At 37.9% G+C, this 24429-nt stretch overlaps 1 protein-coding gene across 8 annotated transcripts in view; it reads right to left on the bottom strand.

Moving 5' to 3' along the window:
- Window positions 1–24429, bottom strand: part of nrxn3b (neurexin 3b) — a 161109-nt gene that overhangs the window by 59908 nt on the left and 76772 nt on the right. For 7 of the 8 annotated variants that reach the window (XM_035529387.1, XM_035529392.1, XM_035529391.1 and 4 more), the window contains 6 exons: window positions 23007–23126; window positions 22437–22818; window positions 21503–21693; window positions 21112–21285; window positions 20463–20489; window positions 18871–18990 (listed from right to left, as the gene is read on the bottom strand). In XM_035529387.1, the coding sequence (XP_035385280.1) occupies window positions 18871–18990; window positions 20463–20489; window positions 21112–21285; window positions 21503–21693; window positions 22437–22818; window positions 23007–23126 (1014 nt within the window). The remainder of the gene's footprint in view (window positions 1–18870; window positions 18991–20462; window positions 20490–21111; window positions 21286–21502; window positions 21694–22436; window positions 22819–23006; window positions 23127–24429) is intronic. The other variant, XM_035529394.1, reaches the window with a different exon arrangement.

Genomic DNA, 24429 nt, shown 5'->3' with positions numbered 1-24429 from the left:
ATGTTGTAACCTAACTGTGCCAATGCAAGCTCTATAGACCCTTACAGAGGCTGATGAGAGCAATTATTAATCATTGTGACATTTCAGAACAGGATCCTGTAAATGGCAGATGTTTGGAAACATTACCATTGCCATTTCTGGCAATGCCCCAGACTCTTAACCACTCTGCAAGTGGTTTGCTGGGGAACTAATGAAACTCCTAGCTTATTATCCTCACACTGCAACACAATTATCGATTTCAGCCCCAGAGCAAGTCCCGCAACCCACAAATGCTCAAGTTGTACTCAGTCATAATTTTAAGTCACTTTGCATAGAAAAAGACAGGAGAAAGAGGGTTGGGTAATAAAACAGAACTAGTAATAAGGAGAACAGATGAACTGCAGTGCCTTATATTGACTTGATGACTAACTAATGATCAGAGAAGTTAATGTGGAGAGCTTAGAGCAGTATGGCATTTTGCTGTTAAATTAAATGCACAACTGAATTCTACTGTTTTGCTAATTCACTGTCACCATGGGCAAAAATCAATCTCTTATTCTCTAGATACTAATGTGTACTGTGAAAAAAAGACCTCAATGGAAAAGGTGACTGCCATTTATTTGTACAGGTGTTACCTATATTTAACAAACAAAACATCCAATTGAGTTTGCATAGATAATGCAAAAGTCAATTAGCTCTCGAGGGATGCTATATGGGAATTGACCTTAAAGTCCAATAGAACAAGTTTGGTTTTTTTTCCATCTCCAGGACTGCAAATTATTAGAGAGAGCTTTTACCTTAATGCAAATTCACAAAAGCCAGCAATAACAAAGACAAAATGGCTGTCATTTTACACTGCTCTTAGAGTAAAATGCACCATAAATCAGTGTGATGTTTGAAGATAATTGCTGACTTGCACTTGTGCAGTCCTTAATTAATCAAATTGCAACAGCCCAAGAAACTGAAAGAGCTATAAAGTTAAGGAAATTATTTATCTATAAGTTGTTTTCTGTCTTTATTTATTATAGATATTTTAATAAAGAATCCTTTCATAGAAAATATTCCTCCATTATGACCATAAATAGAATATTACTTGTCAAACAGACTACTTTTTTGTAGTGTGGATGACAAAACAAGCAATGCTCTATATGTAAGACCTGTTATATAGGACTTGAATGACTCAGACTGTTTTTGTAATATATTAAACTCAGTGTTAGGACAATTAGATATGACTTTTAAAGTCAAGGATGTGTTTTGCTGTGATAGAAATCAAACCATGTAATTTAATGTATTCCAAAGCATGATGAGAGAAATAGGCATATGGCATATCAACAAATGTGAGGGGAAAGCGATTAAACAAAAACAGATAGAGCGCTTGATTTTGAAAGCCATACTGTTTAGAGGGAACAGTGTTTAGTGGTGATTTGCTGTAATGAATACATTTTATTTTATGGATAATTATGTGTTCAACTATTTGCTCACTTGACTTCATTAATATAATTACATATGGATGTAAAAATAAAGACAATTAATTAGCTATATCACCTGATTACAAGGGAATTATCAGCAGTCCCCTTGAAATTTTACAAGTCAATGAGTAGATATTTTAAGTAGAATTGTAAAATCTTGTTTAGTTCCTGTTTGGTGTGCATATTTATAGCTGATATAACCAAAAAAAGAATGTGTGAGAATGCTCATTTAAAAAATATGACATTGAAAAATATAATCAGTTCTTTAAGTTTCAATGGAGAAGTCATGTGCTTTAAAAAAATGCCCATGTAAATTGTTAGTTGAGCTTGTTCAATGTAGAGTGTTTATAAATTCATGAATGCATGTAACAAATTTGGCTTTATGTTTAATGTGTACTACAACAAAACAAAATTGAATTACAAAAACTAAGCTTTTTGTATGTTATTTCCATTGGGAATTTTAAACTGTCCATGTAGAACAGAGATCCTATAAACATTCTCTCTGTACGTCCCTTTTGGTTAGATAATTAAATTTACTTCATGCTCAGCTCTGACAAAGCACAAATGACAGCCAGCAGGCCTTAAAACAGGAGAGTGAAGTGAAGAAAAGTGAAGCAAACAGATAAAGCAATATTTTCTATATTGATGCTCCTTTGATGGTTTAAAAACATGCTTCAACACAGTACTACAAACAATTACCTATCGCTGCCTGACTATGTTATGAAATACATATCACACCTCACATAAGCTGCCAAACAATGACTGAAGGTGAAAATAGGTTAGGTGTTAGAAGCTTATATATGTCATGGAACGCTACCCTTCCACGAGTCACATGGTGCAGCCCACTGCGTGCAGGTGGGTTCACCATAGTTTGTAGCCACACCCTCCGTGATGGCACACACCTGTTTGGGGGATTGATGTTAAGTGTTTGTCTATTTAAACTCGCACCTGTGTGTGCCTCATCGTCGGTCATTGTTACTATCACTGTCATTGTTACTGTCATCATTAGTGTTATTGTGTTTTTGTAGCCATTGTTAGTGTGATATGTTGTTGTTCCTGTCTACACTGTTCGTTGTCAAAAATCAAGGGAGTCTGTGCATCCTGGGCCACTGTTACAGAATGACCAACCACCACTGGATGCCAACTCCCTCGTAGAAATACGGACTTCCTAGCAGGAGGTGCGCAGGCACCCCCTGCACTGCTGCCTGGATCCCAGGATATTGGGGAGAGGACCACGACCGGTGTTTGCATCCACTCCGGAGGTGGAGGGGGAACACCCACAGGAATTTCTTGGGGGGGGGCCTGAGGCTACTGAGCCAGGACCGAGGAGAGTGGAAGAGCTCCCCGAGGACCGTGGTGAAGGCAGTTCGGTGGAGCCGGCTAGGTCTCTGGCTAGTGAAAGCAAAGCCTGAGTTCTTCCCCTTCCGTGGACTCACCAGCGAGACTTCCAAAAGCCTCGGAAGCAGGCTGCCTCTGGGGTGCTCCTAGAGTGGCTGGTGAAAGGAGGACCGTTAGGGGAAGCTGCACGTCTAGAACCAGGGTATGGCCCTACTGTGTCTGTCTGTGTGTACGGCAGCCTGGAGTTCGCTATCCCAGAAGGGGAAGTGTCGGGAACCGTGGCTCTAGGGAGAAGTCATCTTCGGGGAATGCCTCCCCCCGCACGTCACGTAGAGCATACTGGACTGCCCCGAGAGAGGCAGAGAAGCTGCCTTTCTCTTCTGCCGAGAGGTCTCCCTTGTTAGCAGCACCTGGCCTACCCTGTGCCCTGATTGCACACACCTATGCAGGGGTTGATAAGTGTTTGTCTGTCTATTTAAACCCCCGACAATGTGTGCCTTGTCGTTGGTCATTGTTACTATTACTGTCATTGTTACTGTTATTGTGTGTGTGTAGCCATTTTTAGTGTTATATGTCATTGTTCCTGTCTACACTGTTCGTTGTTATGTGTGAGTGCCGCAAGTGTTCTATGTCATTAAACATCTCACTAAATCGAAGGAGTCTGTGCGACCTGTTCCGCGCCCTGCAGCACTCAGGCCACCGTTACAATATAACTGATGGTCTAAGAATATTTCAGAATTCTTTGGGAGATCAGTGAAAGCATGAAAAATTGTGAAATTGTGCTCCCACTTTATTATTCATTTTCATTCATTCATTCATTCATTCATTTATGGCATTTTGCTGACACTTTTATCCAAAGCGACTTACAATTATGACCAAATACAACTTGAGCAATTGAAAGTTAAGGGCCTTACTTAGGGGCCCAACAGTAGCAACTTGGCAGTGGTTGGCTTTGAATTGGCAACCTTCTGATTACTAGTCAAGTACCACTGAAACCCCTGCCTTATTATTTAAAAATAATTCAGTCACACACTAAATGTTCATTTTGTACTTGGGCTGAACATAATTTCTTACATACCAATGTAATTTAAAAAAAAACAGAAGTGATATTCTAGAATGATGTAAAAGATGTCACAAATGTAAAATTCATAGAACGAATAGCATTAAAGGAGCCTAATAAAATATGTATTCACATCTCTATATATGAAAATGGTCAATCTGATGTTTGTGTCTTGTAACAACCTCTTTATTTGAATTGATTTCTTTGCTATTTTTCATAAATGTTAGCAAATTGCAGTTGGGGAAATTAGCAGTTGAGATTCTAGATCAACAAAAAAAGCACAACACGTACTGGCTGCTTCTCAGGCTTTAGAAGAATTTTTGAAAAGATAGAAATAGAACCGCATCTGATCCTGCTTTCAGTCACCCACACCCGTTTCCTCCCTCCACATGAACACAGTGATGTAATATAACAGATTGGCACTTCAATTAGAGAACAATGGACAATTACCTAATTTTAGGCTGTGACCAAATTACACCATTTCAGAAGCTTGTCTCTAGTTTGACTGACTGTGTCATACGGTAGGGCAAGCTTTTTATCAGTGTCAGCAAATAAACCAGTATAACACAATCTTTTATAACCGGCCAAGCCAGGTATGATAAACAGAGGCATGCTTAACAAGCAGAAAGGAACAACAGTGTTGCAAAGCACCCATACCTAAAAGCCTGACCTTTGATTTCCAACATTGATATATACTCTTGGAGGACTAGACAGTGGCCTAGAAACATAGCAATAGATTCCTTACCCTTAATAGAAACTATTTCTAGCATTGCCACTCCCTTCTTGCAGTGTGTAAGGCCTGATGCTATCAGAAAATAACTGGTTTTTAAGACATAGGCAGAGTGAGAAATTGGCACTTTGAACAGATGGTGCATTTACCTCACACAAAGACAGATAATTCTGCAATATTTTTCACAATAATAAGTTGTTTGGGAAGTTAAACTAAAGATGCACTTTGCTTTTAATGGGGTGCTGACTGCAGACATTTTGTAGTGATAATGGTGTAAGCTTTGCTGCACCAGTTAGTTCCCCCATCTCATTAGATACACATTAATGCAAGAATCTCCATTATTCATGTTTATCGTGAGCAATACATTTTGAAAGCCCGCAGGTTATACAAAAGCTGTGCAATGCAAGACCATAATTTCACAAGGTTTCATCACTTTGCAGTGACATTAAAAAGAGAGGGATGTATGTTACTATGTACCCCTTCCTTGTGTCTCAATCCCTATTTAGGATCCAATACTCTCCTCACCAGTACAGTCTCAATTTGGAGCATCATGAGCAAAAGAGGAGGATAACTGTGTGGCCAACATTTTGCAAAGATACCCCCTCCCCAAAGTCTATAGAGGAGAATAATTACAAGCTTATATCAACCTACATCCATTCTGTGTCCAGATTTTCTGTTTTTAGTTTACGAGAGAAAGGGTGACAGCTGCAATTGGCTAATGCAAATATTATACAGATCCCTCTGAAAAGTACAAAGGAAGAAAAAATAGTGCCCCTCCTCTCCCTTGCCAAATCAACAATATTAGGCATCTCTGAGAAGGGAAAGCTTTGCTGTATTGTCACCAAATCCAGGGTAATAATACTCTATTTGCAAATGATATCCTGTTCTCCCAAAAATACTATACATGCACATACATGCATAAGGTCATTGCTAATCGCACAATGGTGCCATACATCTGGCATTTATTCATTCATCTCCATACATCTAAACGATAAAAAGTGTTAAAAAAGCACTCATGATCTTAGTCACATCCCACATTTTCACTCTCCTACATGTGCAACTCTGCTAATGGATTTAAAGTGCATATGAGGTAATCAATATTTAACTTTGGTTGGCTGTATAAAGGAAACTGACTAACCGGGTCCTGCACACTTGATGTCCTAATCTAGGGTAAGTGCAACCCTAGTGAGACCTGCTACTACAGTGAAGCTTACTTTCAAGCAATTGCCAAAGATGTCTTAACCTTTTATGAGCACCAGCATCCTCTTGATGTAGACAATGGACTTATCTCTCTGTAAACTTCAAAGCTCTGACACAATAAGAGGCACAAATGAAAGCTAACAAGGAAGACTGTTATTTAAAAAAAATAAAGCAAAAGATTATGTGAGAGAGTTGAAATTAAGTGAACTTACTGGAGACAAGTTATGCATTCCCAGACGCATGCCAAGTGTCATAGTTTCCCTCCTCTGGTGTTTCATTCCCTATTTATGCCTCTTGTTTTGATTTTTCCTGCCCTTAATTTGTTACACCTGTGTCTGCTTTGTTGCCCATCTCTTGTGTAATCTCTTATGCTCCAGATGTTTCTCGTTGGTGTTCTATTTACTTATAATCTTTATTTTTGTATTGTCACTATTGCTCTCACTATTTGAACATTATGTTGCCTTGAGCTCTGTTTCCATGCCACATCTTTTGGTTCTTTAGATAAGTTTATCCTTTGTACTCAGTTCTTGTTTTCAGTTTGCCTTCTAGTTCTCTTGCTTGTTGTAGTTCATGCTTGGTTTATTTTGTTACGTAAGCTTCTCTGTTTGTTTTGTTTGTTTCCATCATTCTTATTAAATTCCCTCTTGCATATGCATCCTGCCTCTTACCTAGTCACTGCAAAAGCATAATACCAAAAAGCGACTGCTTTTGAACTCACAAACTTGCAAGGAAGCATTGACTAAGCCCTTAAACCTGAAAAGATGCACTCCTTAAACAGTTCTTATTCTTTTTTCAATGTTTTATTTTTCAGTACATTATAAAACAATATTTATATATATATATATAAAACAATATTTATATATTTTTATATATATATATATATATATATATATATATATATATATATATATATATATATATATATATATATATATATATATATATATATATATATATATATATATATATATATATATGCCCCCTTCCTGATATCTTATTTTTTTGCATGTTTGTCACAATTGTCACTTATTTGTTTCAGATCATCAAACAAATATTAGACAAAGATAACACAAGTAAACACAAAATGCAGTTTTTAAATGAAGGATTTATTATTAAGGGAAAAAAAATCCAAACCTACATGGCCCTGTGTGAAAAAGTGATTGCCCCTAAACCTAATAACTGGTTGGGCCACCCTTAGCAGCAACAACTACAATCAAGCGTTTGCGATAACTGGCAATGAGTCTTTTACAGGGCTGTGGATGAATTTTGGCCCTCTCATCTTTGCAGAATTGTTGTAATTTGGCCACATTGGAGGGTTTTCTAGCATGAACTGCATTTTTAAGGTCATGCCACAGCATCTCAATCAGATTCAGGTCAGGACTTTGACTAGGCCACTCTTCATTTTGTTTTTCTTAAGCCATTCAGAGGTGGAATTGCTGGTGTGTTTTGGATCATTGTCCTGCTGCAGAACCCAAGTGCGCTTCAGCTTGAGGTCACAAACAGATGGCCGGAAATTCTCCTTCAGGATTTTTTGGTACACAGCAGAATTCATGGTTCCATTTACCACAGCAAGTCTTCCAGGTCCTGAACCAGCAAAACAAAAAAAGCTTCAGTGCGAGTGCAAACCTTGGGTCTGAAGTCTTGAACTCAGAATGCTTATGTATTCAAGCACACTACTTGATCTCTTGGTAGGGCTGCAAATAAATTAGCCAGCTCAGTCTGTAATAGAACTTGCTTCAATCTTGATAGAGTCCTCCCACCTCCTACTCAATTCTAACAATCCAAAATGCCTCTTTAGCAAGTGTAGGCACACAATTAACAATTTTAAATAACACGTGAAGTGAGTTCTTAAGAAAATAGTTATACATAGAGGGGTCTGCATCAATAAATAAACCATTTTCACGGTGATATTGGATATTTATGCACGCACAAACGGTGACAAAATTCAAATATTGACATGTGAACGTGGATTGTGTGACATATGCCACCTGGCTATGAAATTTAAAATAAGCCTTGATAACCTATAAATTTGGAGGTTATCTAGAGGTTACTATGAAACAGCGAAGTTCTACACAAATCAAAATCATGTATGCCTGTCACTTTTAGGGCCTCTAGGTCACTTAGCTGGTCCGCAGATCCATAAATGTTACTCTGACATTTCCAGTTATATACCAGACAGGGCTAAGGAGTACTGCCTATATAGGCAAAGATAAAAGGTCAGTGGATGTCAACTAAAATGTGACCATTTTTAAAAATCTCTGTGTTGGATTTGCTGAGAAACATTTTTTGAACAATACACTGGACATGCACCCTTAGTATTATTGAGATACACTGATGACATTTGGTACATTTGGTATTTGGTACACCTATATGCACATCTGAAGAGCTCCAACTGTTTATTTCTTCCTTCTAAACATTCCACCTAGCTCTAGAATATACATGGAGAATAGCACACCCTATTTTGCATGCTTCATTTAAGTTCTGGTTTAAATACCACCATATGTTATATATCTACAGACCCCCTTTCTTATATACAGTACACATTCCAACTGTTCACATTCACATTCCACAAGGCCTGCAAAATCCCCTTCCTTTCCTCACAGGTATCAAAATGTAAGCACATTTGCAGTGAGAATGAAGAGTTCCTCCAGAGTATGGAGGAATGTGTATGAAGGAAAGTATGGAAATGTGTAAATATTTTCTTAACTGTGGATTTCTGAAGAAAGTCATAGATTATGCCTTTACCTGTTCAGAGAATGGATGCAATGACCTTTAAACAATCTCTTGTTAAGACAGCAAAAATTATTTAGGTTCACTCATCTTACATAAACACTTCAAAATCCTCCAGGATGATACAGAGGTGCATCCCTCCAGTAATCTGATATAGATCATACAACAATACATGCTATCACAATTGAGATAAATGGTCAGTCAAATAATTGGTATGGTAGCCTGCAAACACTTTGCTACATGATATGCACAAAAGGATAAATTGTCATCCCTCACACCTTCTCATCCATTATTGCAGGAGTTATCTATTGTATTTCTTGTAAGAGATGTAACCAGCTGAACTTTGGAGAGAAGAAGAAAGCTTGCTGAACATCTTTGGACCATCAGAAGGATTTGTCATTTTCAGTGGCAAGGCTCTGTTTGGAAATTTACTGTTTCTCTGGAAACCTTGTGTACTTAAATATTTTCTCTCTCTCGCTCTCTCTCTCTCTCTCTCTCTCTCTCACTCCCCCCCCCCCCCCCCCCCCCCCCCCGAGGTCCTTCATTGACTGTGCAAACAGTGCCTTTGAAGTTCTAATAGAAGGAACCAATTTATGCTGAAAAAAGCTGATGTTTAAAGCACAACATTAATTCCATGAGGTTTTCAAGTTCCAAGTGTAGGACAAATGGAAACCTTTTTTCAAGTTTCCTAACTTCATTGCTGCCATAGCAACAACTGGCAATACACTATATTGCCAAAAGTATTCACTCACCCATCCAAATAATTGAATTCAGGTGTTCCAATCACTTCCATGGCCACATTGGTGTATAAAACCAAGCACCTAGGCACGCAGACTGCTTCTACAAACATTTGTGAAGGAATGGGTTGCTCTCAGGAGCTCAGTGAATTCCAGCATACCGTGATAGGATGCCGCCTGTGCAACAAGTCCAGTCGTGAAATTTCCTTGCTACTAAATATTCCACAGTCAACTGTCAGTGGTATTATTATAAATTGGAAGTAATTGGGAATGACAGCAACTCAGCCACGAAGTGGTAGGCCACGTAAAATGACAGAGAAAGGCCAGTGGATGCTGAGGCACATAGAGGTCACCAACTTTCTGCAGAGTCAATCGCTACAGACCTCCAAACATCATGTGGCCTTCAGATTAGCTCAAGAACAGTGAGTAGACAGCTTCATGGACTGGATTTCTATGGCCGAGCAGCTACATCCAAGCCTTACATCACCAAGCTCTCATTTTACACAAGGTCATGTATAGCTGGAATGGATACTATGCTATATACTATGTTCCTGTTGTGACACTTCAAAGCAAAGTAAAAGTCTAAAGGCTAATAAAGATACTGATAATTCAGCTTGAATGTACAACAAAGGGAAAAGTTAAATTTAAAAATGACAAACTACCTAGGATGCTCTTACATGGCAATTATTAAACTGCACAATTCTAAATCCAATCCTGCTCCCCTCTCTCTCTCTCTCTCTCTCTCTCTCTCTCTCGCTCTCTCTCTCTCTGTGTGTGTATTTACCGCCTATATTACATCTACATTCTATCTAAACATTTGTTCTCAGCAGTCATTTTAGTGAAATGTTCTCATTGTAATTTTCAAATAGATATAAATCACTAGCGCAATGCATAATTATTATTATAAGCACTATTACAGCTGTTTGTGATGATAAAAACAGATAAATAAAATAATGTAAAAACATTTTTGAGTGAGTCACTGACTGGAGGAAATCATTTTTCCTTTCATTTTTATTTTCTATTTCTTTATTTCAATCATTTCTCATTCATGAAAAATACTGCAAGGAATGCTTAAATTTTGCCAGCATCAAGGAGCGATTACAGGTTCTCCATCTCAATGAGCATGTCTGTAGAGTACAACATTTATCACCAGGCGTTAGGGCAGAATCCCCAACCCTAATGATGGCATAATTTGTCTACTAAATTGCAGTTCAGCTCGATATGTCATTACAACCAAGGCAGGAATGAATTCACCTTGGCAAAAGGCACATGTGGAGAAGGAGAAGAGGAGGAGAAGGCAATCCAACAAAGCTCGGAAATGGGGGTTCGGCTCCTACTGTGAGCTGGTATCCTACCAACATGGGACTGGGTTAAAAAACACACCATTAGATGACAGACATGTTTGTTCTCATGTAGATGATGGTTAAGACTTAAAATATACACTGCCTGGCCAAAAAAAAAAAAGGTCACACGCTAATATTTTTTTGGACCGCCTTTAGCTTTGATTACAGCACGCATTTGCTGTGGCATCATTTCCACAAGCTTCTGCAATGTCACAATATTTATTTCTGTCCAGAGTTGCATTAATTTTTCCCCAAGATCTTGTATTGATGATGGGAGATTTAGACCACTGCACAAAGTCTTCTCCAGCACATCCCAAAGATTCTCAATGGGGTTCAGGTCTGGACTCTGTGGTGGCCAGTGCATGTGTGAAAATGATGCCTCATGCTCCCTGAACCACTCTTTCACAATTTGAGCCCGATGAATCCTGGCATTGTCATCTTGGAATATGCCCATGCCATCAGGGAAGAAAAAATCCATTGATGGAATAATATGGTCGTTCAGTATATTCAGGTAGTCAGCTGACCTCATTCTTTGGGCACATAACTTTGCTGAATCTAAACCTGACCAACTGCAGCAACCACAGGTCATAGCATTGCCCCCACAGACTTGTACAGTAGGCACTAGGCATGATCACTTCCGCTGCCTCTCTTTTTACCTTGATGCGCCCATTAGTCTGGAACAGTTAAATCTGGACTCATCAGACCACATGTGGAACCACAGTTCCTCAAATTATTTTCTTCCTTATGTCATTACAGAGAAATTTTAAATGTATAAACTTAATGGTTAGTGATGTGACCACTTAAACCACCTGCAACCACAAAAATAAAATACTCTGTGCTACTTCAGGCAAAATGCATCTCATTTGTTCTTGAAATTAAGCTTAATAAAACGTTTTAATACATCCTTCCCTCCATCTTCCTCAGCTGGATAAGAAAGAATCACCTTTATACATGCAGTTATACAGAGAAGGCGAGCTGCTTGTAAATATTTAGTGTGTGCCATTTTTTCTCCCATCTCTTGAACCTTAACTAAACTTCTACTGGGGCTTCATCATATTACTCCATAATAATTCACACAACCCAAATAAATTAAAGCTCATTATAACTGGTTCATCAGTCAAGCAATTGTCATGGTTGGTCCCTCCTCATTTCCATCGTCCATGGTCTCCCTGTCTTATTTTGTTTTGGTTCCTTTCCATAGTTTCATTTTCTCTGCCCCTCATTTGGTTTTTGACACCTGTTCCTTATTTCTAGTCTTGTTAAGGAAATTTATTTAAACCCGGTCTTGTTCCATGTCTTGGATGTATAGATGTAAGTCTGGATGTTTTTTTTGAAAGCGCTTATCTGTATGTATGTAAGTTTGTACTCTGTGCTTTTGTGTTTATTGTAGCCTCTGTTATAGCTTACCCTGTTTTGCCTTTGTGTACTTTTGTTTGTTTCTTTGTTATCATATATCTTCGTACTCTCCATATTGGCTCAATGAACCTGGACTACTCTGACCACTACAACTCTAGATTTGCCCATAATAAACCTCGCTCTACTCCGCACATGCATCCACCTCTTTACCGCTCACCGTTACAGCACTCAATTAAAATCTGTACACAAATTGAAGTTCTCCTAACTCTAGCTTCACATATTGTCAGCTTTGTTCATAAATAAGTGAAACAAAACAGAAGCCAGGCGTGTAGAAACATCAGTGTCAATAATGTAAGCAACATTAGTGTCAATGGCTTTGTATAAGTTCAACTTCAAACTCAAAATGAAATAAAAATAAATTTGTTATTACTGTTGTAGTTGATTCCATCCCCAAATCCTGAATGTTATAAAAATGCTTTATTGGCAAGAATACAGAATGGATAGCCTTATTAGGGTCAACCCAGTTATAAGTTGTAAGTAACCTTACAAGGCCCAATTGAACATGAAAAAGAAAACTGGTTTCCGTTCCAAGAAAAATGATTACCTCAATAGTCAGTCAAACAAACAGTTAGGCTCCATGCTGGTTTCTCATGACTGTGTGGAAAGTCTGAGCAATTCATGTAGGAAATGAGCATTAACCTATGATAACTCGCTAGATGGCTCTTCTTTCCTATGTTTTGCTTATGTACAGACACAAAAATCCACCCAAATACACTGTAGGAGCAAAGTTAAGAGTTAATGAAGTTGACAGTGGACGAGGGCAGCATTCTGAAAAGTAATTATAAGGGAGACTGCATTGCTGCCCATGCAATCATCTATGTCATCAGGCAAGCTGAGAAACATGGGAACCCATTAAACAGGTTGGACAAGCACAAGGAATATTACTTTTCACTTATATGATTGTATTTCCACATGCATGCATTATTAATACAATTTCATCACTCCCTTTAAATGATGATGAATGCTAGTTTGATGGGGGAAAACAGCAAAGAAGAAAAATATTCCATGTTCTCCGTCTGCAGAGAAAGCTTTCAGTCAGAGTCAAGACTGGACATTACAATGGAGATTGTGTGAATAATGAATAATACCCTCATCACTTTCTATCAATCTTCAGTCTCTCACACTCTTTTCTCTCTTGCACACACAGATTCCCTCACCCACCCACCCCCACCCCCCGCCACCCTACCCCTGAGTGCACAGCATGCAAAAGAACATATTCTTCCACGAAAACCTAGAAATTAGAAATTCTGAGTTACCTTGTTTCTTTGAGAAATGCCAACACATGTAATACACAGAATCTGCAAAGGAAGGTAATGAAATAGGAAAACAGATGCATGGACAGCAGAATGCAGACATGCTCCATCTCAGCTATGTCAGTTACTATCATGGGCTATCACCACTCTGAAAGATCTTGGATGCACATAACTTGCCCTTAACCCAGTCAACCTTAACTTCTGTATAACATCTGTATCAAGTATTTGAAAGTTAAATAAGTGGTCATAAATCTAAAAACCAGTTTATCAGAAAACAAACAAACATTTTCAACACAAACTGTATTCGTTAGGGTTATTCTTGAGCTGGAGAATGCATATCATCCAGTACATCTGAGCCACTGGTGAAATTAAAACAACTGCAAGGGCCAGATGTGATTCTAAACAGTGTGCTCTCCACCTATATCCTCTATTTTACAAGTTATCATCTTATGGCAAGGTGAGGCATGTTTGTTCCTCCCCTGTGAAGCTCAGTTAATCCTAAAAGATTGCTGAATGTAGCCATTAGTTGCTGTAAATCACTTAGATCAATCACTCAAGTTGTGGTGGTAGGCTGAGGGCATCTCCAAGCCTTGCCAGACAATATGATAGTAGTGGAGAACAAGGACCAGTCACCAGCTAACTGCCAGCAGCTTCAACAGCCAGACAGATGCATAGTGCCAGCTAGCATTTTGGTCTCCCCATCTGCCCACCTAGCAAAAAAACTCTATCATAATATCCAGGTTTCTAGGCCTGGATAACCTGGTCTAACCTTGGTTAAAGAGTAGAACAGAGAGAGAGGAGTTCTTTTGATCAAACTATTTAAACGCCTAGGTGCTGATTGCTACTAGACACACACCTTTTCTCATTTACATGCATCATTTACATATTGATTTTGATTGGCTTTCACCTTGGGTACAGGTGAATTTACTACAGCAATTGGTTGACAATAATACATTAATTATTGCCATGGAAAATTTATGAATAGGAACTAAATACCATGTCACATATTTTCACGTGCTGTAGTGCAGTTACAGTATACGTAAGTGTATGTAATTTAGGACAGCATGCAATTATTAAATAATAAAGAAATTCTGACCTTCCATATTTAAGAGGTGTGAATCCTTATGTTCAGATTTATTTATTTATTTTCTTTAAGAATGTATTCATAAAAAGTAACCTTTTCTCCTGTTTCATAAAAATTCGCATTTCAGCAAGGAATTTTGAAAGTAAGTGTGTGACGAGCCAGGCAAAGTCAGACACTCATGGATATAAAATTTGAGCTGTATTGGTGCTCAAAACCAGGGTCAATACCAGAAGGACAAAATCAGGGGTAATCCAAATCATGAATGTAAAAGCAGTCCATGTCAAAAACCAGAAAAACAATACAAAAACCAGGTAGATCCAAAAGGGGCAGGCAAAAATCATAGACGAGAAACACAAAAACTAGATTCCATACACAGAAAGGTAATCAAGGAATTATGTATCAGTATGCTCAGACTAACACTGGTGGCAATACTTTGCAACATAATGTAGCTTTAGACAGGCTTATATACATATTCCTAAGTGAACACAGGTGACTTCAATACTCTGGTGATGATGATCTAAATGAACGTTCATGGCTGGATGAGTCGTTGGCCGGGTGACGAACAGCCTACTGGGTAGTGTAGTTTATTATGGGATCGGGCCGTATGACAAACTGATTCTTTTCACTTGAATGACTTGGACTTTCCATAATTGACACAACCTAGTTTGTGTTGTATGACATGTGGATAAATAGATTTAATTTGTGTCACCAGTCATCTTTGACCTGAATGTCAAATTGTTAACTTCTCTGTCCCTGCCTGTGAATCCATTTCAGTACATATCAAAAAATACTACTAGCTTTATAAATATACTAACCTTCCAAATAGCTATTCAGAGAAGTTCATGAGAAACTAAATAATGACTCATTCAGTCAAGTAGAGCCCTGGAAGGACTCGCTTCAAGACGATACAAGAAGTTCAAGGTTTTGACCCACACATTAGGTATTCTTCAAACAAGAGCACTTTAAGCTCACAGTGGCCACCTCATCCTTGGTGAAAATAGAGTCATTCAAAAAGCTATACACCAATACTCTGGTTTCTTTGAGATTTTAAAAAAGAGCGAAAAAATAGGTTAAAGAAAGGAAATGGATGAAGTAGCTGAAGCGACTGAGTGGCAGACATGGATGGTGCAACAAATGAAAAAAAAAAATCACCTTTTTTTTTGCTCTCCTCCTTTTCAAAGCCCTGCACAACTTGTATTATCACAATACACATAAAGTAGTCAGTTCAAAATCAGCAGACCTTGATTGCCACCACATGCAGCAGGAACTGTACACACACACACACACACACACACACGTGCACACCATGGCTGGGTATGTGTAAACCCCCTTTGATCCCACCTTTTGATGAATGCCTGTATGTTTGTGTCTCAACCCTGGAGAAAAGAGCCTGCTCAGTGCTTCGAGGTTATTCCATCCCCCCCCACCGTCATTGCTTCACTTATCTCTTCAAACAGACAAAAACTATCTCCAGGCTTAAAAGGAAAACTGTTTACAAACTTTGGCTTCTATTTCAAACTAACAATTCATGTTCCATGCTATTCTGTGTAATATAAGAATTTCATTTTTTGGTCCTACATATAGTTGAATAAGTGCTCCTTTATCCTAGGTCAACTATTGCTGTTTACAATAAAAATGTATTTTAAGCAGTCCAAGAAAGATTTGTAATTGTAAAAACTTTTACATGAGAAAACCACATCTTATTACATATAGTATAAAAACATTCTTAAAATTAAGTGAAGGATCTATAAAAACTGTGAACTTCAGTTACTCATGGGATGTCATCTGTGATATTAAAATTTATCTGAAATCTATATTACACTGACAGAATGCTATGATCTGTGCATTTTGATCTGTGATCATAGAAACCTTCATATGTCTCATCCTGAAGAATGTAATTTATCATTGCACTGCGATGGACCTACTAAAGTAAAGCCAAACTAACTCTATGAATGTTTCACAAAGGAAACTAATTCAAATGCAGTGTCTCTCGTGTGGTGTTCCCCCAGGTACAATATTAGATCCAGATCCAGATTCTTGGCTGCAAAGAAGTACATTTCACACACCAGCTTGACCTTGTTCCAAATTCCCTGATTTTTATGAGTCCTGAATTATTTAATAAAGAGGTTACACTGTTGAGTTTATACAGCATGAGGGGTTATTATTTTCCTTCATGTGACAGTTTCATTAAACATTTACAAAGATTATTTACTATGCCATGACACTTTAGAGAAAATCTGTTATAAACAGGTATTAAAATTGGATTTCAAAATTTGATGTAATTTGATATACCATTTGCAGTATGCCTTCTGACCTTTGTATCAGACAGTGAAATAATAAGATGGAGAAGGAACTAAATTAAATTATGTTCAGTTAAATAACTGCCCTGGTCAGTGCTCTCAGTGGTGCCCATAGCTCACATGTCCTTGAAATAAATTAAATCTAGAGGTGATGACACTCATAGCAGAAAATCACAGCAGATCAGAAACAATATCTTATAGCTCTATAGAAGGAAAAAGGTCTCTCAAAAACAGCACATACACAATAGTTAAGAAGCAAAATGTATTACAAAACCTCAAGGTAATAACATTAACATATCATTGCTAGAGTGGAGTGTGTTATACTTATTGAGTTAGCTGAAGAAGTGCCCTTAAAACTGTGAAGTTAGTTCACAGTCTGTGCACAAGTGTTCTCTTGTGCTGTGCAGGACAGTATGATAAATAAGATGCAGTCTACACCTCCCAATCTCTGCTACAATGGAAGGATTTCATTGTGCACAGTCTGCCTCAGATAATATGCTTAAAAATCTGCAACTAGGGGTTCTAGGTTAAGAACTCTCTCTCTCTCTCTCTCTCTCTCTCTCTCTCTCTCTCTCTCTCTCTCTCTCTCTCTCTCTCTCTCTCAACTACACATGCTGACAATGCTTCCTCTCATTCTGCTGCTTTCTTTTATCAGCCTCTTTCTGTTGTTGTCATCTGCTTGTCTTTGTATCTGTGTGTCTCCCTATGTTGAGACTTCCCACCAGATCCCTTCATATCTCATTGTTTGGGTCCACCGGTACAATTAGAACACTAACTGAATTGTCTGTATCTCTCTCTTTTCTCTCTCCCTGTTTAATTTTGTTTGAATGAGAAAGATGATAGACTAAGTGGGATTTGGGGCTATTAACTGCAGCTCTGCCTGTGTCATGTCCTCTTTTAATCCTCCTCACCGCTACACTATAGAAACTACACTAGCTAATCAGAATCATAGTCACTCATGGTTGTACCCTCACAAGGCCAGCATGCTATACTACCACCTGTGTAGCTGTGTAACTGTCAACAAATACCATATAATTATATCCTCATTTTATTCTCATCATCAGTCTTGGAAGAGAAAGTGTGCCTTTATGCATATTTATGTAATTGTGTTTATACAGAGTAGAAATGAAAATATGGAAAAAGATGATTCCATGCTCTAGATGACCTCATTTTGTTTTTATGCTCTGTGTACTAGTTTAAGGTTGCAATTTTAGGCCAATACATTAACACCACCTAGTGGCACAGTTGGTACTGTTTATCCACACTGAGCAAGGATAAAGTATGTAAACAAAACTAACAGCAGACAATCTATCTTTAAAAACTTTTTTTTTAATGTCAATGTTCCAGTACAGAAGAGCAGCAAAAATAAACTCCAAAGATAAGGCTGAGCCAGGAATTTATAAAAGAAGAGTCCAGGGAGTAACTGCAATGTACTATAGTAAAAGATTGTAGAGACTCAGTCTATGGCAATGATCTACCTTTATTTGCTCAATTCACTGTATGTCAGTTTTACCATTTAGTCTATGTTTAAATTTCTATGGGACAGTACAGACAGTTGTGACCAAGTTTAGTAGCAGTGAGGAGCATCTGTGAGGTGAAACTAAATCTGCCACTGTGTTTAGAAATGCCATGATGATGGCCCACTGTACTATAGTTTGCTGTTTCAGGAAATTAATGAGACAGATAAGAATCCATTCTTTAGAGAAAGAGGTAGGGAGTGAGATAAATTATGAAAAAAAAACAGATCAATTGCAAAGGAAAATGTGGGTTCATTACTTTTAGAAAAAAATATTTTAGAATTACTTCTACTAATTTTGAAAAGTTTTCATTCATTAGCAAAAAGACTTGAATTTGACACTGGCCTTTTAGTGAAATTAGTGACAACACACTGAAGGTCCCAGGGCCTTCAAGGATCATCCAAATAACACCAAATAAGTACTTTATGCAAACCCAATCAATCCTTAGCTAAATTAGCCAGACAAGGCATACAATATCAATGCTTTGTTATTCAAAACACCAACAGCCACATAATTTCTGGTACCATTTTGTACTATGGGATGGATTAAAACTTGCCTTGCAATAAACTGCAGAATAAATTATGAAATGCCACTGGACATTTTAGTCTAGGCTTAGGCTTTATATGGTTCTGTGAAACTAATCCTATATCTGTTGATGCCATTTGTAATAACACAGCGACACATAGCGGCAGAAGCAGTAACCAGTGTACTCACGATCATTGCATGTCGTGCCAGAATAGGAGGTCATGGAGCAGTCACAAGTGAAGTTCTCCCACTGCTGGATGCACACCCCGTAGTTGGCACAGGAGTCCTCCTGACATGTGGTGCTGGGCCCTGGCAGGTGTGAGCAACAGAGAAGAGAAGGGCATTAGTATATAGCAACAGCTGGGAGTGACATGCACTGCCACAATGGTCTCCATGCACCACTTCATGTCTGAGGATGATCAAGAGGACAGGCATGCAAGCAAGATCACTCAAAGAGGCCTGAGTCAAGATCAAAACTGAGTACATTTCAGTTGATCTCGAGACATGACCAATAACAAATAAATATTAATGAGACATTTTTAATCATTTTTATGTATTCTCTATTTTATATGACTCTGACAGACGTCCAAATGCTAACCCAGACAGAACGTTATGTAAAATAAGAACAGAAAACAAAAAGAATATGATAACATTAGAACAAAGAACACAGAAAGACAAAAGAGAGCTGAGTCTTAGTAGCAAAGTATTGCTATAAACATATGAACTTGTTTTTAACCTCAAAATGTATTCAAACCAGATGTGTGTTTTCATGCTACACTAGTTGGATGATCTCACCCAGAAATATCCATCATCACAGAGTGCTAAGAAGAGAATTCATGATCTGGACAAATTAATTAAAAATAACCTAGTAACAGAATTATTTACATCTTAATAATGGGTTCAGCCAAACAGATGATCATCTTCACTGCATTCACAGTGATGTTAGTGTTGCAAACCTTTATGAAATATATTTAAATTTAACATAAAAAAGAAAGAATAAAAAAGATCTAAAAAGTAGAAATAAAAGATTTAGTATAAGGGTAAAGAAGCTCTGCCTTCAGAGCAGTTGTCTTGGGCAGGACAGATGATATATGCAACCAAACACACAGACCCAGCTGGCTGAAAGTTCACGCAAGGTGAAGATATGTGTTGTTTTTGCTGCTCGGTTTCCCCTTAGATTGGCTCTCTGGTGGCTCTTGAAAGGATAAGGGCCTGCATTTACGAAACCCATGTTCTAATAGAGCAGCTAGGGACAAAATGGACACAAATGCCACTGCTGAACAAAGCAAATAAAGTAACAAGACTGAGTCACAAACTAGATGGGGATCTATTTTTAAGTTTTAATCCCAATTCCATCAGCGATTTTCAATTGTGTTTTAGTTTCTCTTAGAAGCTTGACTAAATTCAAGGGTCATCAAACCTTTTTTTTTATTTTAATCAATCAATACTAGTGTTTAAAAATGAAAGTAAAAAACAATCAAAATTAAAGTTTCATAATTGCTAATTACCATAGTAAGAACAACTTATGATTGTAACAACTTATGATTATGAAACAATTACCTTAATGTACTTTACTAACTAAAATTCGAATAGTTAGATGAGTTAACTGCACTCAGACATGCCTGGAGACATATGGGTTAGCAGCACAATAATGAACTCTCATTCACAGCTCAGGTCAGTCTGATGAAGCTCCATTTCTGCATTAAGTTACAGCAAATTTTCAGTAAGTCCCCTATGCATGTGTCTGTGTGGGTGAACGTGTTGACTGGAAGAACCTCTACCTTGCAAGTCAGCTTTGGTGAAACCAACTGTGTTGGCGAGAGAGGACAAAGGGAAATCAACAACAGAACAGAGTATGGTTAATAATGGGGAAGAGCCTAAGGAGTAAATTTGTGTGCTTTAAATAAGAGCAAAGGACAGGAACAATGTGTGTACTGAATTGAGTATAAGGTATAAAGAGACGGTATAATGACAGGTGTGATATTCAGTACAGGATTACTCAAGCCTTTACATCAGACTTTTACATTGGTTTTAACTGAACAGTAAAAACAGACATTTCTTTACATGGTGAAAGATATGGCAAGAGCAGTATTATTATTATTATTATGATGATGATGATGATGATGATGTCACTATGCCAATAACACAAAGGCTGTATCGCCATCTAGTGGTCAAAGAGCCACATAGTGCAACATTGTCATTCGGCTACAAAGAATTTACTTAGAATTTTGATTTCATATAAACATAAAATATATGTAAATAAATGCAAATACTATTATACCTGTTGGTAAACAAAAGGAGAAAAGAGAAAGTATATGGCTTGGGCTAATCTGCTGTTTTTGTGTGGTTGGACAAAGAAGATTAGAAGTCAGTGAATTCAGTGTTAGTTGTGTAGTAAAAATCTAAAGCATGCTGTGGCTTGGAACTCACCTTCACAGCCGCGTTCAATCTGGCCACTGCGGAACAGTGCGTCATTGATGAGGTCTGGGAGGCGGCCGTTCAGATCCACTGAAGCCAAACATCCTTGGAAGCCCTCACGAGACACCACAAGTTTTGGAAGGTTCTGGTACATGTTGGGCCCCAGACCAGCAACAAACAGATCTCCTAAACCAATACATGTACAACCAAATTCTATGTAATCTCATGGTACTGTCTATAGATGAGCAAAATGTATTTTCTTTCAGATTGACAGAAGAAAAGAGAAAAGAATGCTAGCTTGTTGTATCTTTTTTATGACTATACAGAATGATTCCTCCTCTAACGTTAACCCTTAAAATGGGACAATATATAAATTAGGGAATTTTTATCAAACATTCTTCACCTTTAAGGTCAAGGTTCTTAGCCCCATGGACCACTTGGCTGACAGAGCTGGTGTCCACCTTGAGAGTGTGTGTGTTGGTAGCATCTCGTGTGATGACCACACTGTGCCACTGGTTGTCATTGAGAGGACTATCACTGTTCCCTTTGAGCAGGCTGGGTCCAATCCCAAAGTCAAAAACGTAGTGAATGTACCTGTGGGCACACACAATGAATGAGTGTTCCAAAACCCCCTCGAAGTACACTAGACTTTGAAGAGTACTGTGAAGCACCATTCTAAGCCTAAGTGCTGCACTCATGTGGCCAAAAGAGATACAGGCAGTTTGTTTAACTCACCTAATGTTCTGGATCATTTCCTAGTGTTCTATGTTTTTGTTTTTATTTCAAATAAATGAATCACACTCAAAATCATGAATCGCACTCAAAATGAGGGTCTTAACTAGTCAGTATGGCAGATACAATATCACTCTAGTAGTTTTAATACATATTTTCTGATTTTTTGCCAACCTGTAAAAAAAGCTTTTATTTATTTTTATTTTTTTTACGTTTTAAGTGTAAAGTACAGACTGCTTGTCCTCATACTCTGTTCATTATAACCTTAAAAAGGCACTTAACAATTGCATATTTGTGGGACAGGGCATAATGATCTAGTGCATATTGAGCATAGATCCAAAATAAATAGCCAACTGTAGTGCTATTGGTAGTTTAGTTTTGTGTTAGAATGTGAAGTGAGATTTGATAAGGAATTATCTTAATATGGAGAGAACAACTCTGGGTTTATGCAATATGAGTATACTCTGGTTCAGATTAGTCAGAGGATTAAGACTGTGCCATAAAAATCTAATAATATGATCTAATTCTCATGGGTGGATTTGACCTACATCAGTGAAAAAAAAAATTCTACCTCAACAACCAAAGCCTCTTCATTTCCCACTCACCCTTTAACAAGCTCTACAGCAATGAAGTCACTTCCATCCCCACTATTGAACAGAATAAACCCATCGGCTGAAGTGGTTTTAAACTGGAAAAAGAGGTGCATGGTGCTGTAGGCCTGCAGCGTGGCCAAGCCCAGGTAGCTGCCCTTGGTTTTAAATGTGACTGGGTCTGCCACAATGGAGCGCAGTCCAAAGCGTGCATTGAGTTCACAATATTCGATGTCTCCATTTTTGCACATGTCAATGTAGAGCAGGCCATTGAACTTGAGGGCCTGTAGGTGGCCGATGAAGCTGGATGGCGCTGACGACACAAATCGGCGCTCCGTCAGAATGCCCGTCTCTATGTTGGTAAACTCCAGGCGCGTGTGGTCTCCGTTCATCTGGCCTAGAGAAGAGAGACACAGAGAGAGAGAGGAAGAGAGAAAAACCAGACTCAAGAAATGGTTACAAACACACAGAGGAAAAAGTAAAGGAAAAAAGGCAAAAAGAAAAGTCTCCATAGACTCTGCCCTGCCCAATAGTTTATTATGCATGAATAAACTGTCATGCACACAGCCAGCCAGGCACTCATACCTTCAGCAACATCCTCATCCACTGTGAGTTTGAAGTTTTTGCCACGCCGTACCACTTTGACAGAGTGCCACTCGTTATCATTCAACTTTTGCCCAGCATACAGAGTCTCGGGGCCTTTACCTGAAAACAATGGTATACAAAACTTAGAGTTTATACATACCAGGTCGAAGAAATTGAATCTATCCCCATTTCTGATCCATATACTATACATGGTGAAGAGATGCAAACATCTGCATATTAGAATTATGAAGGATAAATTACATTTATATTGTGTTCTAAGAAAAACCTGTAGCAATGAAAATCCAACTGTGACTGCAGGGAATCAGTTTGAACACAGCCGTAAATATCTATTGAAAATATGTTTACATTCTGTTAAATACAGATTGTTTGTAAAGGCAAACATTTTTACTGGCTGTAAAAAATATATACAGTAACAATTCAGTGACTGCTGTTGATCATGATAGTTTGGAAAACACAAACTTTCAAGCAGTAAAGGAAAAAAATCAAGTTGTTTATAGTGTGTTATCACATAATTAAACACTGCTGCATAGTACACTTTTTTACTGTTACATGTCTTTTTCCTTTGATTTTGTTAAAGAATCAATTGTTTATTATGCTATTGGCTAGAAGGAAAGGCAAAATTAAACAATTAATGGGAATCAGCTTCCCTTTACAATAGTTTGTGTCATCATTTAACACAATGATTTAACACAGACACCTGGGATTTTTATAACAAATGTAATTGTGAGTTCCTTACATAATAAGTCTGTCCCATAATCTGTGCAATATAGTCATATTGTAAAGTCTTATTTACATATTCCTTCTCTAGAGGAGACAGAATTTGTAAGAGATTGTCCGTGACCATTCCTTCAGCATAATATTAGATAGATAGATAGATAGATAGATAGATAGAGATAGATAGATAGATAGATAGATAGATAGATAGATAGATAGATAGATAGATAGATAGATAGATAGATAGATAGATAGATAGATAGATAGATAGATAGATAGATAGATAGATATTCCTCAGTATATGTTTCTTAAGAACAGCATTTGTGCTAATGAATATGTAAAAGCTCACTCTATGAAGGTATACACAGCTTTTATTTTTAGACCAATGTTTCAGAATCTGTACTTAGCAACTGGCTACACTGCAGTCAATTTCTAGATGTGCTCCTCTATGTGTGTAAAAGGCTGCACATGGGATTTTGTAGTGATATGAAAACAGAAGGCTCTGTCTCAGTCACAGTTCAATAAAGCCTGTTCATAAGCAACAGAAGAAACAGTAGTTCGTTAAACTACAAAATTGTATATACTGTAAAAAAGATAGCTCAGTGGTTAAGGTACTTGCCTACTAATCAGTAGGTTGCTAGTTCAAGCCCTGCTGCTGGCACTATTGGGCCCCTGAGAATGTCCCTTA

This window comes from Electrophorus electricus, chromosome 8 (assembly GCF_013358815.1).
Source record: "Electrophorus electricus isolate fEleEle1 chromosome 8, fEleEle1.pri, whole genome shotgun sequence".
NCBI lineage: Eukaryota > Metazoa > Chordata > Actinopteri > Gymnotiformes > Gymnotidae > Electrophorus > Electrophorus electricus.
The sequence above is the reverse complement of the archived record's forward strand: the minus strand, read 5'-3'. Positions and strand labels throughout refer to the sequence as shown.